Source organism: Zeugodacus cucurbitae, chromosome 3 (assembly GCF_028554725.1).
Source record: "Zeugodacus cucurbitae isolate PBARC_wt_2022May chromosome 3, idZeuCucr1.2, whole genome shotgun sequence".
Taxonomy (NCBI): domain Eukaryota; kingdom Metazoa; phylum Arthropoda; class Insecta; order Diptera; family Tephritidae; genus Zeugodacus; species Zeugodacus cucurbitae.
In genome coordinates, this window is record NC_071668.1 from 29,345,571 (window position 1) to 29,362,255 (window position 16,685).

The 16,685-nt window shown below is 34.2% G+C and overlaps 3 protein-coding genes and 1 long non-coding RNA gene across 4 annotated transcripts; 2 read left to right on the forward strand and 2 right to left on the reverse strand.

The window, feature by feature from the left end:
* Window positions 1-1,870: 1,870 nt before the first annotated feature.
* Window positions 1,871-4,273, reverse strand: LOC105215308 (stress-induced-phosphoprotein 1). Its single transcript, XM_011189141.3, has 5 exons — window positions 4,074-4,273; window positions 3,713-3,995; window positions 2,733-3,595; window positions 2,430-2,662; window positions 1,871-2,362 (listed from the first exon to the last, which is right to left on the reverse strand). The coding sequence occupies exons 1-5, from the start codon at window positions 4,080-4,082 to the stop codon at window positions 2,290-2,292; spliced, it is 1,461 nt and encodes a 486-aa protein (XP_011187443.2). The 5' UTR covers window positions 4,083-4,273; the 3' UTR covers window positions 1,871-2,289.
* A 466-nt stretch (window positions 4,274-4,739) lies between these two features.
* LOC105215312 (splicing factor U2af 38 kDa subunit) lies at window positions 4,740-5,891 on the forward strand. The gene is made up of 3 exons (XM_011189147.3): window positions 4,740-4,961; window positions 5,028-5,537; window positions 5,600-5,891. The coding sequence occupies exons 1-3, from the start codon at window positions 4,918-4,920 to the stop codon at window positions 5,742-5,744; spliced, it is 699 nt and encodes a 232-aa protein (XP_011187449.1). The 5' UTR covers window positions 4,740-4,917; the 3' UTR covers window positions 5,745-5,891.
* Window positions 5,878-6,371, reverse strand: LOC105215311 (protein PET117 homolog, mitochondrial). The gene is made up of 2 exons (XM_029042308.2): window positions 6,163-6,371; window positions 5,878-6,099 (listed from the first exon to the last, which is right to left on the reverse strand). The coding sequence occupies exons 1-2, from the start codon at window positions 6,252-6,254 to the stop codon at window positions 5,934-5,936; spliced, it is 258 nt and encodes an 85-aa protein (XP_028898141.1). The 5' UTR covers window positions 6,255-6,371; the 3' UTR covers window positions 5,878-5,933.
* Window positions 6,372-7,794: 1,423 nt separating this feature from the next.
* LOC128920072 (uncharacterized) lies at window positions 7,795-11,497 on the forward strand. Its single transcript, XR_008470201.1, has 4 exons — window positions 7,795-8,469; window positions 10,168-10,564; window positions 10,626-10,796; window positions 10,854-11,497. It is a non-coding gene; the product is annotated as an uncharacterized LOC128920072 (long non-coding RNA).
* Window positions 11,498-16,685: the final 5,188 nt, after the last annotated feature.

Genomic DNA, 16,685 nt, shown 5'->3' on the forward strand with positions numbered 1-16,685 from the left:
TTTTGTTATTTACTAAATTAGATTAATATATCGAAATTATGCGCCGTCCTTCATTTCATTGCTGAGGGTAATTATCACAAATCCAATGAACATGATTTTAACGTTAGACTGGCAAAACCTACAAAGTGACTGAATACGAGCAAAAAGATTAATTTAACTTTACTTTTTTTAAAGTATATTTATGGGAGTAGGCCTATCGATTAATCATGTTCGCGTTACTCCCCAGAGAACGTTAAATATAGAGAAGGTTCATGGTGTGCCGATTGTCAAAGTGGTCCTCTTTTCGCAGGGGTACTCGCCAAGATGAGCGTGTTTCACCACAGAAAATTATTAGCGTGTTTCACCACAGGTTTAACATCAGCGCACTCGAAAATAGCAGAATTGAGCGGTTTCAGTGTTAAATGAGAAAAATTGTGTTAATTTGAATGTTAATAACTGTACGCTTACAGATTCGCTTATATACAGTGCGCAAACGACTCGCTATATAATTTCATTTACATTTAATATCAAAATACATACGTATATATGCAAAACTTTATGATTTATTCCATAAAATGCTTTGAAGTATATAATGAAATAATTATTTTATATACATATGTTAAAATATAATATAATTATATACTGCATACATATGAATATTTATTTTCTTTGGTTATTAAAAGTTTCGATAATATACCAAAAGAATAAAAGTTGGCGCATAATGTTTGTAAATTTGTTTACATGCATAAGTGCGTAAATATGAGCCTCATGGTTTGTTGTAAAATCTTCGTTGCCACAGACAACGAATGGCCGCAAATTGTGATTTTTTGTTCTCAAGTCAAAGCAGTGTCGCACGTTCGAAGGGTCCAGGTCCCCAACTCATGTTATCGTTTGAATTTTTATGTCTTGATTCTTACAGAAATCAGTCGTAGTACATTGAAATATGGCATAATACATTGGTAGAATATTTAAATACATTTAATTATTTGTATTTGCTAATTGTATTTGTAAATGTAGGTCCGCTTAAACATGCCGACAAATATGCCTCTGAAATCGCATAATTTATTTGAATTGAATAAATTTTGCATGCAGTCATAAATAAACATCATATTAGCACATATGATTGCATATAAATGTATCAATATATAAGCAAACGGGCTAACATTCCGATATATTAGAAATGTAAATCTCTGAGCATATTTTTCATTTAATGCTCAGCAATGTTAACGTGACGCTGTTAAAATTTCTCCTTCCGAGCTGGCTGAGGTGAAACACGCTCATCGTGTTTTGTTAGATTTTGACAATTCACACGCTGGTCCGCAATTGGACCTTCTCTATATTTAACGTTCTCTGTACTCCCACATACCCTCAGTTTGATTTTACTCGTTCCGAATTACGCTTGGTTTCGCCCAGCTAAGGGATATTTCTCCATTAGTTCAGCTATCTAGCAGTTTTAAGTTTTTCATTTTACCATCAGTTGATGTTCAACAAAACTTCAACTGCAATTTTTTGGACGGATTGAGTTGTGATCGATAATACCGAATTTCAGAACTTCAACTGTTATACAGTTTGGTTGGAAACTGTAATATGGGGCAGTAATCAGGGGTGTTTGTCAAATCCAGGACAGATATGCTTAATGGCAAACCAATTCCGATATTCAATGGTGTCACAGAATCTGATTAGATTCTCATCTATTCGAATACAAACAAAACCAATATTCGAATCAGCGGTGCCACTATTTATTCATTGGACAAAATACATTTTTTGGAATGTTCTACATTTTAATCACATAATTACTTCAAAATATTCTTTAAACCGCTTCTTTATAAAAAAAAAATAAAAGAACATTATATTTTCTGATATTTCCAAAGAAATTCATCAGCTTTAAACATTTGTTTTAATTTAGCACCCACAAAAGCGCAAGTATACATCTTTTTATTTCAATTTAAGAAATTACATTTTGCTCAAATACTTAATTAAAAACTAAACGACTAAACTATAAAGTAGTAAACTCCGAAATCCACACACGCCATGTAAAAATAAATCTAAGATCGATTTGCATAGACTTTTGTAATATGAGAAGATTATTTAAAATTATGAAAAGCATAAGAGAAACAATTTCTCTTTTCATATTTAATTTTATATATGTGTATTATGTTTTAGTATTATTTAGAGAGGAGGACGTGGAAATGCGTAATTTTATTGGTGCAACTCTTTAAACGCTCTCAATTCTATGTACGTTAACTTCGGTCAATTAGTTTTCAGATTTTAAATCGCTTGATCGTAACTCCATTTTGGATCATTTATAGTTTAATGAATTTGAACGATGCCCGCTTCAATCAGCTTCATAATTTTATCGGCTATCGCCGGATTTTGGAGATGTCTAATAATGCAAAACACATTATTGTAATATGGAATCTAAAATTTACTAAATCATTTTAATAACTTACTCTTTTGCCGCTTTAGGGTCGGTTTGCATTTGATCCAGTATTACGCGCATAGCCGGATCCTTTAGAATTTGTTGTACCTCTGGGTCGCCCAAAGCGTTCTTCATCACATCCTCAGGACTACGTTGATAAGAAATCGAACACTGGCGGTAACCCTCAAGTGCTTCAGCATTTTGGGGATCAATTTCCAGAGCTTTGAGGTAAGCTGCAGATGCCTTCGAAGATTTTTGCATGCCCTATAGATCAATTAAAATGTTATTATGAAAATTATTTAAAATATATTTCATTTAGTGTATGACAACAAACCTGTAAAATTTTGCCCTTTCGAATGTAACCTTTGATAAACTTGTCATCCAACTTTATGCAAGTTTCACAATCCTTCAGTCCAAGATCAAATGCAGCCAACTTGGTGTAACAAGCGGCCCGGTTGCTGTACAATTTTGGATCGTCGGGATTCCGTTTGATTGCTTCCGAATAATGTTTCACAGCATTGCTATAGTCACCCTTTTTGAAGAACTCATTGCCTTTTTCTTTTTCAACTTCAGCTAATTCAGGATTAATATAAGCGCGTCTTTCTTCCTCTTTAATTTTAGCTTCCACTTCACTAAGAGATGTTTTAATCTCAGGCGTGCGATGTTCAGACATAGCCTTTTCGAAATACACTTTCGCCTGCTTGTAATCCTGCATTTTACGATACGAATTGCCTATACGCGCCAGCGCTTTTGCAATCAATTTGAAATCCGCGCGATTCTCACGCCCGATTTCAATGCCCTTTTCACATTCTTTTATGCACTCGTTATATTGTTTACGTTCAAAATAAACGGCTGCTATGTTATTGTAAAATGTTATATCTGTTGGATCTTGTTCCAATGCGGATTGGTAATGTTTTAGTGCTGTTTCGAAGTCTTTCCTCTTATATGCAGCGTTACCGGCTTCCTTATCCTTCTTGGCAAAATACTTTTTGCGTTCTTCTTCGTTCATTTCATCCACATTCGGCTCAGCGGGTTTCGGGGGTTCGGCACTTTTGGGCTCAGGGGCTTTGGGCGGCGGTGACTGTGGGTCTACATCCATGGGAGTTGAAAAATGCCCTGTCATCGCTTGTAGTACTGTGGCAGTGACTTCTTGAATACCTTGTTGCAATACAGCATTTTGAGGATCATGTTTTAAACCTAAAGCGAAAGGATTTTTCAGTTTTACTTTTTCTAGAATATTCCAGAATAAACAACACCATACTAAATATAACCTCATACTATTGCTATCATATTATGATTCATACTATCAGTTACCTTCTTCATACGCTTCCATGGCGGCCCGATAGTTTTTAAGCCCTGTAGCTGCTGCTCCTTTACGCGAATAACCTTTAGGCCATGAAGGGTTCAAGGCTATTGTTTTTTCTGCATCCTCTAAAGCTTTATCATATTTGCAAGCCTTCGCATATGCAGCAGATCTGTTGCTGTACAACACATGATTTGTATTATCTAAATTAATGGCTTCAGTGTACGCTGCAATAGCTTCATCAAAGTTATCTGCATTAAGTGCGCGGTTTCCTTTTTCTTTGAGTTCATTCACCTAAAAAGAAGTATAAGAACAAGGTATGACCATTTATAAATAAAATTACTTTATTTTTCTCAAAGTGAATAGTTGTACCTTATCCATTTCAAATATTTCAACTTTTAATTTAATATATTACAATTTTGCAACTTTGCAATAGTTTGAATATATACTAAAATACTCGTTTTATGCAATTAAATATTTCACTTGAAAAAACGTGCTGCTTTTAATTTCGAAGCCTTTTGTATTCTGCGAATATGAACTTGGGAGTATTCTAGAAGTTAAAAGAAACACACCGAAATTATAAATGGCAGTAAAAAGTTTGCACCAGTGTTGCAACTCTATGAATACTCAGGTAGTCAATTATAATTATTTACGAATAACTAGTTATGAGCATATATATTTCTTAAAATATGATGTTTATTATTTTAAAAATATATTATGAAAAATCTGTTGTTAAAAAATATATATTGTTAAATTTGTATATAAAAATTAAATAACATTAGATTATTTAAAATTTCATTTAAATTTGTATCATTTTAAATAGGGTGGTGTATGTATTATTCATAACAATATCTTAAATATAACAATAACAATAATTTGTATTAAATCGTAATATTATTGCGGAGTACATTTTAATTTTGAGCTTCGCATAAGTTTGAACATTTGCAACCCTGTATGCCTTCAGTACTACCAACCTTGTGATGTTACTCCGAAAGACTCCTAACCAATTTTGACAGCCGTCAAAAGCCGAAAAAGCGGCCATAAAAAGCGAATGCTTTTCATCAAATATATCATTTGCGCGTTGATAATTAAGTGCATATGTTAAACAAAACATATAGTATTTAGGGAACTGTTGTTTAACTTAACAATAAAGTTTAATTGTTTAAGAGAAGAAGATATTTATTCAAAGCTGGTTTTTGCATAGCACGGCACGAGCATGGCTGAATATTTGGCGTCTATTTTCGGCACCGAAAAGGATAAGTGAGTATGCCCATGTAATATTTATAACAACATTTTGTTTATTTAAAATTCTATATTATATTACAGAGTAAATTGCTCATTTTACTTCAAAATTGGAGCGTGCCGCCATGGCGACCGTTGTTCACGTATTCACAATAAACCAACGTTTTCGCAAACCGTGCTACTCCAGAATCTCTACGTAAACCCGCAGAATTCAGCCAAGTCAGCAGATGGATCACATTTAGTGGCGAATGTTTCTGATGAAGAAATGCAGGAACATTACGATAATTTTTTTGAGGATGTTTTTGTTGAGTGTGAGGACAAGTATGGCGAAATTGAAGAGATGAATGTTTGCGATAATTTAGGAGATCACCTAGTAGGTAACGTCTACATTAAATTCCGCCATGAACAAGATGCAGAAAAGGCGGCAAATGATTTAAATAATCGTTGGTTTGGAGGCAGACCAGTATATTCCGAGTTATCACCTGTTACCGACTTCCGCGAAGCTTGTTGCCGTCAGTACGAAATGGGTGAATGTACACGATCTGGATTTTGCAATTTCATGCATTTAAAACCGATTTCAAGAGAACTTCGAAGGTAAAATTTTTTAATTATTAACTAGTGAATAAATTATTAAATAATAATCAATATATTTTCAGGTATCTCTACTCTCGTCGACGACGATCGCGTTCCCGATCACGTTCTCCACGTCGTCGTCGTTCCCGTTCACGCGATCGACGCCGTTCTCGTAGTCGCGAAGGCCGTGGTGGCGGTAGTGGTGACGGTCGGAAAGGACGGTATTAAGAGATAACCACTTTTGCCGTAACGTTCCCAGATTCCCAGGGTGCTTTAAAGCTGAATATAGCTTTATTCCCCCTTAATGATATCCTCCTTTTGCACTATGTATTCGGTAAAGTCAAATCAAATAAAATGATGATTTACTTTAAATAATTTGTTTTTATTGGTAATATAATATAATCTACATTAAAAGATTTACTGTATATTAGGATTCTGATTAATTTCCGACCGTTGATCTGTGCTTTCCATATCCTTAAGTTGCTTTGTTAAATCGATTTGTTTTTGGAGAAGATATGTATTTTCAGTTTTGCGACGTTGTTGACGTTCAATATCGCGAACGACACCTTCATGAAGGCGTGCACTATTCATACAAAAAACAATAATTATAAATTTAGATTTTATAGACAATGTTCATCACACTTACCGGTCGCTGCTCTGTTTGTAGTGTACATAACCAATAACGCTGGCTGAAAAACCAACGGAAAGCGCTAAAGCTATTTTAGCACCGGCAGACATTTTCTAATAAAATGGTGATTACTTTTATAATTTAAATCAGTTCTGATTTTTTTTTTTGTTATTAACGACGGATAATTTTGAATATGAAAAATTATCAATATAATTAAAAAATTTTAAATGGCTTGATGGAAAAAAAATGGAGATATACTTCAAAACAAAAGTCAGCTGTTAGTGTTGCCATTCATATACGCTTCTTGTGAGGCTATTCAAAAGGGAAAAACTCAGTGGGGGAAAAATATAAAGATATGCCACAAAGGAATTGTATTTTGATTGTATTGTAGTTATCTATTAAAAAATTTTATGACTCGCATATTCGTATACACAATACACTGTAAAATAAAAGTCTTACCTTCTTACGTTCATGACGTCACAAACAAATTTTTTTTCTATTAAATGCATTAAGAAAGGTATAACAAGACGAAATTGCCATAATATTTTAAATATACCTCTAAAAAAGGTATTGTCCAAATCAGGAAACTAAAATTCAAAAGTGCATAATTCAAATTTCGATACATAATATCTTATACATACATTTAGTACGAAATATTTTGATCAAGAGATGGTTATGATGAATTTGGTTCACACTTTAGATATAGATTCAGTTGAAATATAGAAAGAGAGAGATGTGGCAAACACAACTTCTCATTTCTTATTGGATGACAGTGAATTTGTAGTGCGGTGAATACAAGAATAATAGAAGACAAGATTACGCCATTCGTTTACAGTTAGCTTTTTTGGGTTTTAATTTCCTGTTGAGTGACGCACTCAAGACCACCAAACACCGCGAGCAAAACAAAAAACGAAAGAAAAACTGACAAGTTGCACGGTAGTACAAAACATTAAAACCAAAACAAAGCGCTGAAGTCAAGGCTAGTGCTTAATTATTATTTAAAATTCTAAGTTAACTTGAAAAAGAAGACCACAATGGCGGAATTAAACAACAATAGTACAAAAAAGTCGTACATAAAGAGTTTTTTTTCACATTTCCAACCAACAGAAAAGTTGCCAAAATGGCGAACTTTTTGTAACAAAACATTCCGTTTTCCATTTGACAATTCTTCTGTTGTCTATTTCCATTTGGGGGTGGTGAGCGCGTCAATATGTCGTAATCTTATCTTCTATCATTCTTGGGTGAATAGGCATATTGGCATCACGGTTGCCGTTTTCATCAATATGTTTTCTCTTGGTCCATTGGTCCATGACTTTGTGAAATGGTCCATTTTGAATGCAACATTTTATCTAATAAAAGAACAGGGCTTTTTTCATTATCGTTACAATAAGATTTCAATTTAATCGAAAATCCGACGTATCAGTTTTACCTTGTTCAATTCATTAATTGGTACTTGATTCGAAAGTAATCAAATCTCAATTCATTGTAGAACTTTTTTGAGAAAGAGTAGGTCTCATAAATAATAGATTAGGACCAGCGTTTGAAAACCTACGCTACTCTCGTAGCATTTCATTTTACTCTTGCTACCGCTCTCACTTTGTCGAGAGCCACAGCATAGCCTAGCATAACAATGTAAAAGTACATATGTGCTCTACTCTGCTCCGAACTTTTGTTAGACCCCTTTCACACAGGCAATTTCTGTTGCGGCAATTCTTAGTTTTATAGGAGAGGGCGCGACGAGGAGAGGAGAATCGCGCCGATTCTGCTGTGTTCGAGCAACACGCTTTGTGTTCTTAAGCAGCTACTACATAGCTCGAGAATGCGAATGCGAACGTTTGACATTTGAGTTGAAGACACATGTTCTTAAGAGATGAGCTACATACCCAGCAAGTCGTGGGTACTGAAACTCCAATATATTCAAAGAAATTTTTATAACACCACTACATACACACATATGCAACAAAGGGCGAAATGTGCATAAACATTTACCTCAACTCTTCTTTCGTACAGCACCCTGAATGATAGAAAGAAACAACCAAGAAGTTCTCGTTATTAAACAAGTTTTGTTTTGAGCTACATATATCATGGCTGCTTGTGAAGTATTATTTTGCGTGTTTTGTTTAAATTAATGATCTGTAACCTAATTAAAGTTTAAATTATTGAAGCACGCATTTTTAAATAAGTAAAACGTAAAATAAAAGTTTGCTAAAGCCAAAATATGCAATTGAAGAGGGTGATACAGTAATACTTTGCATTGTCAATTCGAAGCACCCAATAGAAGCTACGCCAACAATGGTCAACATCAAGGGCGAAACCATTGAATACGTAAATAATTGTTTAATATAATAATACTAGCAGACCCAGCCACACGTTTTTGTGGCTAAGATATACATTACATTAGTATTTTTTTCAATATAGCTATATATATTTGAAATTAATCATAATAATTTGTTAAAGTTTGAATTTTTTTGTCGTATATTGAAGTATTTAACAAATTAGCAAATTTGCAAGTTGGCGAAGCCAAGATTGCTTCGATGACGATATTGATTACCGTATTCATAGCCAGTTTTGTTCTATTGCAAAGTCGAGGTTGATTTATGTTACGCAGCATGATGACAACTTACACTAATTTTAATTGCAAAGTGAGAGGTGATAGTCAAGTCAATTTTAAATATTTTGTGAGATAATTGACTACATCATCCTGATTTGTAGCTGTGTCAACTGTCCTGGAACATAATCCTAAATTGTCGCATTGAGATCATTGACATCTTTGGTTTTTAATACCACATAGGTCATTCAATCAGCCATTTATGTTTATTATATTGTGGTTTCATGTAAGGAAAAACACGATGAATAAGCTCCTCTTTCGAGGCCATGAAGTGACAGAAACCCGTTAAAAATGTTATTAATCCATCGAGGTGTCAACTGCGTCGCTACCATTTTCAACTATTTCTACAATCGCAGTATGATATTGTTGGAAAAACACTCGTATGTTATTTGTTAATTGGCGATTCTTTATATGTCGCCACAAATTAGATGATTTTAGGAATGTGATTAGTTCGTCAGCAACAGTTGATCCAGGAATAGTCTGGCGAAAATCACCTGCCAACAGAATCATGACTTCACCAAAAATATTTTCGTGGTCGCGTAAATCTTTTAAAGTCCTGTGCAGTACCTCCAGCGATTTGAATATCTGGAAAATCTTCTTTATAGCTCTTTTTTTGGCGATTTTTCAGACTGGTGTTTCGTTGATTTGCAATTTAGGAGTAATTTCAATGCCGAATTGCCGTTTGTCTGCCCACTAACAGGTGGCAAGTTGCCCCTATTCCCATTATAACTGGGTGTTGAAAATAAGTGAAATCGGTTCAGGGATAACCTCAACCCTCATGTACTATATATGCTGATTTTCGTTATTCTATTGGACTTTATTTCAAATTGTGTTTAATAAAATTACATCAATAAATTGCGAGAGTATAAAATGTTCGGTTGCCTTTCCCTACTTGTTACAAATTGTTTTGGGCTATCGACACAGCCTTATACAATTGAACAATGATAAAAATATTTTAACAAAGCAACAATGACAACTTTCAAAATATTATTATTTTTTGTTTTCTTTTCTTTTTTTATAATTTTGTTGTCAATTCAAATAAAATCATCTTTTTGTTATCTTCCTCACAATTTTTCCATATTTACTTACTTTCTAATCCTTCCCTGGCCTTTCATAAATATTTCAAAACTAAAATTAGCTAGATCGGTTTGGCCCTTCTCGACTTTTTTCGAAACTAACGACACAAATTGTTTGTATGGGTGATTAGAATATTGGGGATTTAAGTTTTTTTCAGGCAATTTTTCTAATTTTTCTCCCCGTAAGAACCATCCCGGTACCTCTAGAAACATTCTAATAAAAGAATTTGCGAAATCGGTTCAGCGGTTCTCGAGTTATGCGCTTAGCAACACATTTTGCGATTCATTTTTATATTATAGAAGATTATATTGTCTTAAATTCTAAAATTTTCCATACAGATATTTCAAACCTCATACGGCGCGTTAAAGGTACGCAACCTAATTGGTGTCACTTATGGTAGCAGCGTAGAACTTTCGAATCGATGGAATATGTGCTGCAAACAAATCAAGAACTATGGATGCAAACGCTGCTACATCGAACACAAATAATTTACACACCAGATATTAGGTTTAATCTTACTTTTTTACGTGCAATTAAACCTTTTGCTCAACACAAGCCCGGAAAGAACTGAAACGATATGGCTTAGGTGCTTTTGTAACCGTTTACTCCGTTCAATTCCCGCGACGTGTGTAAACTGGGTTTTGCCAATGAGCTAGAGGGCAAAGCAGTTGCAGTATTTTTGGGCTTACCGGCGCTTAGCTGTGCCATTAGCAGCTAAAACACAGAAATTAGAGGGTAAATTTAAGTGAATGTTTGTGCTCATAGTAATATAAAAACTTTTTGTATGTTTAATTAGGAGGACTTCTTTGATCCATTTTCACCTTGTATTGAGGAATCATACCGTTGCTGTATCGCTTTACAAGGACATAAATTCACCGAAATTAGTTCAATGGAAATACTACAGCAAGAGCATGGATGTTCAGACTTGAACGGTGCCGTGCTAGATTTAGAATTCCTGAAACATAAGGTAATTATTACCAACTTTTATGTAGTAAAAATTCTAATTTTACTTTATATTTTATAGAAACCCTCCTCCCAGATGAATCTAGTACTAGTGAAATTAATGAAAGAACAGATCTTATAAAAAATCCGAAAGAAACCAAAAGAGTCCTCACATAATGTGCGCAGCTTACACTTCCAGACCGCACGGGATATTTGACATTTTCCACTCTTCCTCCAGCCTTTGTCCGATAGCAAAAATTGTTCAAATATTCATTTTCACCTACTTTATACATATATATATAGTGTAGTACGATAATATATTTATAAAGTAAATATAATAATAAACAACTAAATGGCATGATATTTTAAATAAATATGAAATATAATTAATGATTTTGTTATTAAATTCTCATTTGGGATTTTGGTAGAACTAACCGAAAACAGAGGGTATAGTTTCTGGGTTTTTGTGGGTCGCAGTACTGAAAGTACAAGTGGAGTTTTGGTTCGCAGTATTGGGTCTTTCATCCGTGATTGTACCAATATCATTCCCCAAATTGTGCAAGAGGTATATATACATTGCTAAATGATGAATGTAATGTGCAAGAAAGGGATGAACGATCACACGTACACAATAGTTTCGGGTACTTTTGTCAATTCGCCCTTAAGAATGGCATAGAAACTTTCATTGAAACTGCGGGTACCGCTCCCTGGCATTTCACCGGAGAATTCGCCGGTACCTGTCTTGCAGGGTAGTTTCAGCTTTATTCGTAACAGTTCGCTGCTACGTAACAGTGTTGCATTTGCGCACATTTTAAAATTAATGTATACAATATATTTAAAAATTTTAATTTAATCATATAATTTTGTATGTAATTTCCAAATACATATAGAAATATATATAATATAATTAAGATGTGTTAGAAAATTGAGAATAACGATAAAAATTAGTTAATGAAATATATTTTTTTGCTTGAAACGATGCGTACAAGAAGTTGAGAAAATTATATGCAAGTGAATGAGAGAAAGACACGAACAGAGTTGTCGAACAAGAATTGCTCGTGTGAACGCAATGGGCTACAGCAAAAGAGCAACAGGAGTTGCCTGTGAGAAAGTGGACATAGCAATAATTCTAGAAATTTTGCTGCTACAGAGTAGTAAATGAGACCCCTGATTAGGACAAACAGCTTTTGGAGACTTGCACAACATTGTTTATAATTTATTTAGCCTTCCGCACAGTTCAGCCGCTGCCGAGCGAAAATGCTTTGAATTAAGTCTAATAAAAACCAAATTAAGAAACCAGGGCACTCTCATTACATTTGGTCGGCAAAAGATTCTTTAAATTTTAAAGGGGTTATATATGTTGAGGTGCGGGAAAAATGGGGAAAATTTGGATTTTCTGTATGAAGCCATATTTTTATTGAATACTTCGTATACGTCTTGCGCAGTACAATGTCTAATCTGTAAAATCAGCTCAAGATCATAAAAAATACTAATAATTGTAAAAGTTGATATGACATTTTACGCAAACAAATTCCGTTACTATGGGGACTTGTTCATTCCTTGAAATGAGAAAAAAAATTCTACAAACGGCTATAACTTCGCTTCTACTACTTAAATCTCTATAAAAATTTTAGACATTTTTTAACCGACTTCAACATATATAACCCCGTGAAACACTTCTCATTTTTATCCTTTTTTTGTTATTCTATTATACTTTTAATATGTTTAGTGTAATGTAAGCACGTAAACCTGAAGAATATCCAATATTTGTTAAAAGTATAAATTGATACTGAATTTAATGTCTAATATCTTAATACATGTACATATACCTATACTCGCGTACCTGAAAGATAAAAAAAAGAAAAAACAAGCAAAATTAAAATTCAATTAACAAAGTGAATATATATTTATTTTTTTGTGGAAAAATATATTTCTCTTTTGTTGCTTACATACTCCCCCGTCTCTTCGGTTTCGAATTAGGTTTGGTCCATTTTACTCGATTTGGACCACTTTTTGGTCCATAAATAAAATGTCAAACGGCATCCGACATTCTTCATTCAGTACAAAAATCGCGTAACAATATTTTCTATATCTTTGTCAACAAAATTCATATACATATGTATATATTGCTTATACATATATATATATATGCATGTATATTGCTTATTCATATACATATATATTGCTTACGTGACTTTGGGTCATACCTGACACGTAACAATTTTCTTAATTAAATAGGCCAGAAAATGGGTTAGTTGCGTGCTCGTCCAAATATATTAGAGGTCATTACAAGGATATTAATTTTATAATATCTTTATTTAGTGATATTTTTATGTTAGCAATTTATGAAGCTACCAAGAACTACAAAATAGAATTCACAATAACTCTGCACATCAACGGACCCGAATGGAGAAGATAACTAACTAACTTTCAATGAATTTACAATGTTTGCTTATATACATAAATCAAGTACAAATAAGAAATTCGTTAAAAAAATTAGCAATAAACAACCGGTTCTGTTCAAAGAGATGTGTTATCGGAACAAACTGAGAAAGAAAAATCTGTGGTATATATACTCTCTAATTTGTTTCTGTGTAAAATTGGCATTACCATGGGAAAACAATATATTTCACTTTTGCAATCTCAGATTCCTGCATAGGTTATTGCGGTTCCAACCAGGCATGTGTGCAAATCCAAGCGCCATAATAGATCTACTGATTTTTTGCAAGAATCTACTTGATAAAGTAACATAAACAAATTAAATATTACTCTCAACTTATACTCTGATAAGCTCTTATCAATTCTTAAATAGCGTTCATATATGTACATACATATATGTACTGATAAGTTCGTCCGATGGTGATGAACAGAACCAAAAATAGCACACTTCAGAATATGAATAACAAGTAAGGATGAGCTAAGTTCGTGTCCAGTCAAATTTTGTTCCCAATTTTGCTATATTTTATATATATAATTCGAGTGAAGTGCCAAGGAACACGTGTACCAAGTCATTCGCAAATCAATAAATGACATTCCACCTTGACTTTCAAAACACAAAATCAATATTCACCAAGCCACAATCCTACACTGCTTCTGTTGCTTTTCATATCTTACTCACGTTCAACCAACACAAATGAGCGGGTAATTTGACAAGTAATTTTCTCAACAAAAACGAACATTGTCCCTAATTTTTCTAGTTGCTTTGCTTTGCCTCAGATTCTGAATTAGTCTTGATCAGCACCCTTAGTGTATTACATACCAAAAACAAATACTTTATGAAACATAGTTTGTTTGGGACTCTGAATTAAATCAATAGGAGTATTCAGATCGAATCTGTTAATACTTTTTTCTCTATCTCAGAAGAGGGGAAAATTTTGAAATTTGAAAAACCAAAATAATAATTTATTTCCATGGAAATGACGCAAAAGAAATAGAAAATTTGATGTTACCAAGTAACGAAAAAATTATTACCTATTGTTAGACTGGTACTTCGTTACTCGACTAGCGAATCGACAGAGCTGGCCTGAATACCCTTAATGAATTTATATTCAGAATCGGACTAAATATTTCATTCCCAACAGAGCTCTACAAGCTTAGTTCATTTAAAATTGGTAAGGAAGCAAAACTAATACGGCTGTGTAAGTTGACGTTGAGCAACACTAAAAGCTCCGTCAGGATCGGGAAGGACCTCTCCGAGCCGTTCGATACCAAACGAGGTTGCAGACAAGGTGACTCACTATCGACGGACTTCTTTAACTTTATGCTGGAAAAAATAATACGAGCTGCAGAGCTAAATAGAGAAGGTACAATCTTCTATAAGAGTGTACAGCTACTGGCGTACGCCGATGGATATCAGCGGAAGCAACAACCGCGCCTGCTTTTTCCAGATTGCTTTTTCTGCTTTTTCCAGACTGGATAAGGAAGCGAAGCGTATGGGTCTGGTGGTGAATGAGACGAAAATCTCCTGTCTTCAAACAAACAGTCAGCGCACTCGCGTCTTGGCTTTCAAGTCACTGTTGACAGTCATAACTTTGAAGTTGTAGATAATTTCGTTTATCTGGGAACCAGCATTAACAACACCAACAATGTCAGCCTCGAAATCCAACACAGAATCACTCTTGCCAACAGGTGCTACTTTGGACTGAGTAGGCAATTGAAAAGTAAAGTCCTCTCTCGACGAACCAAAATCAAACTCTATAAGTATAAGCTCATTATTCCCGTCCTGATGTATGGCGCAGAAACGTGGACGATGACAACATCCGATGAGACGACCTTTGGGGTTTTCGAGAGAAAAGTTTTGCGCAAGATTTATGGTCCTCTAAACATTGGCAACGGCGAATACCACACACGATGGAACGATGAGCTGTACGATTTATACGACGACATTGATATAGTTTAGCGAATAAAAAGACAGCGGCTACGCTGGCTAGGTCATGTTGTACGGAAGGATGAAAACACTCTAGCTCTGAATGTGTTCGATGCAGTACCCGCTCGAGGAAGCGGCGAAAGAGGACGACCTCCACTTCGATGGAAGGATCAAGTGGAAAGTGACCTGGCTTCACTTGGTGTTTCCAGTTGGCACCAAAAAGCAAAAAGGAGAAACGAGTGGCGCGCTGTGGTGGATTCGGCTATAATCGCTTAAAGCAGTTCCCACGCCAAATATATATAAGGAAGCACCTGAAACACTTCTTCTATCTATTGTCTATTGATTTATATAATTTTGGATAAATCATGTTAAGCTATAAACTAAAATAAATTTATTGGAAGCGATCTTAATAAAATGTATATCGAAAAACAGCATTACGCTCATGAGATACGGACCTCAGATGTTCAGTTCTATCGGGAATCCGCAATGTTGTGGACTTTTAATGCGCCGCTCATTTTAATGTTTGCTGTGACTCTCTGGGATTTGGAGTGTGAACACCCTGTTTCAAACACCTAGTGAATCAGCTGGAACATTGTTGCCTGTAAAAGAGAGAGAGACTTTCTATATGTATTCGAAGGTGCAACTTTTTAAGATATACATACGTACGTACATATGTGCTTGTTGATCTGACCCAACACAAAGTTGATGAAAGCGCAGTCTGGTTATTTTTAAAGCACAATTGAAATTTATTTTTTTGAAATTGTTGGTGTTTAATGGGATTAAATTGCAAATCGAAGTTATTTTTAAAGGCATACATATGTATATCGGTTGAAATAAGTATACGGTTCGACGAATTATTATTAGATTTCGTATAACTCTTATAAAATATTCTCGAAAAGGAATAATAGCGGGCTTAGCTAATGATAATAAGAAGGACAGTATTATGTAATTACGCAAAATTTTGACATTACTTTTGTTTTTTATAGCTCTATATTAGCCTTCCTTCTCGCAAAGAACTTACTCTAGTGAATGTTTGTATGTATATATATATCGGATAGCAGACTGAAATGACTACAGATTACAAAAAAACAATTGTCTCGGAATATATTTTTACAATAACGAAATCGATGAAGACAGTGAAAACATTAAACTATTTGTTTATGTCAATTATTATTATTATTTTGTTTTTTTTTTTTTTTGAAATTTGAATAATACGTTCATTTTATGGTTTTGCTGTTGTTGTTTATTTAAATATCCGAATTGAAGTAATTCATAACGAAAAGTATTTGTAAATATAGCCGAGTGTGGCATGAAACAAAGGAAATCGAGATTGGCAGCTGTTGTGAATGTTATAACATCTGTTTTACAGCTTTTATAGCATTTCCATTTGGCCAAATTATAATTCCATTTGCATTGGCAATACAGTACACACCTTTACAGTGCTGGAACAGTAGTTTTAGCGAGCATGCGCACTCCTGTTGTTACTCTGCTCCTACTTAAAGCCTATATACTTTCCTTCTTTGTACTTCGGAGCCCGGATAGTTGAAT

Coding starts and splice junctions, on each gene's coding strand:
- LOC105215308 (XM_011189141.3), bottom strand. Junction 3,596..3,712: donor CATGGAAGCGTATGAAGAAG/GTAACTGATAGT, acceptor CTTTCGCTTTAG/GTTTAAAACATGATCCTCAA. Junction 2,663..2,732: donor GAAAGGGCAAAATTTTACAG/GTTTGTTGTCAT, acceptor ATTGATCTATAG/GGCATGCAAAAATCTTCGAA.
- LOC105215312 (XM_011189147.3), top strand. CDS start 4,918: ATGGCTGAATATTTGGCGTCTATTTTCGGCACCGAAAAGGATAA. Junction 4,962..5,027: donor TTCGGCACCGAAAAGGATAA/GTGAGTATGCCC, acceptor ATTATATTACAG/AGTAAATTGCTCATTTTACT. Junction 5,538..5,599: donor ATTTCAAGAGAACTTCGAAG/GTAAAATTTTTT, acceptor ATATATTTTCAG/GTATCTCTACTCTCGTCGAC.
- LOC105215311 (XM_029042308.2), bottom strand. CDS start 6,254: ATGTCTGCCGGTGCTAAAATAGCTTTAGCGCTTTCCGTTGGTTTTTCA. Junction 6,100..6,162: donor TACAAACAGAGCAGCGACCG/GTAAGTGTGATG, acceptor TTGTATGAATAG/TGCACGCCTTCATGAAGGTG.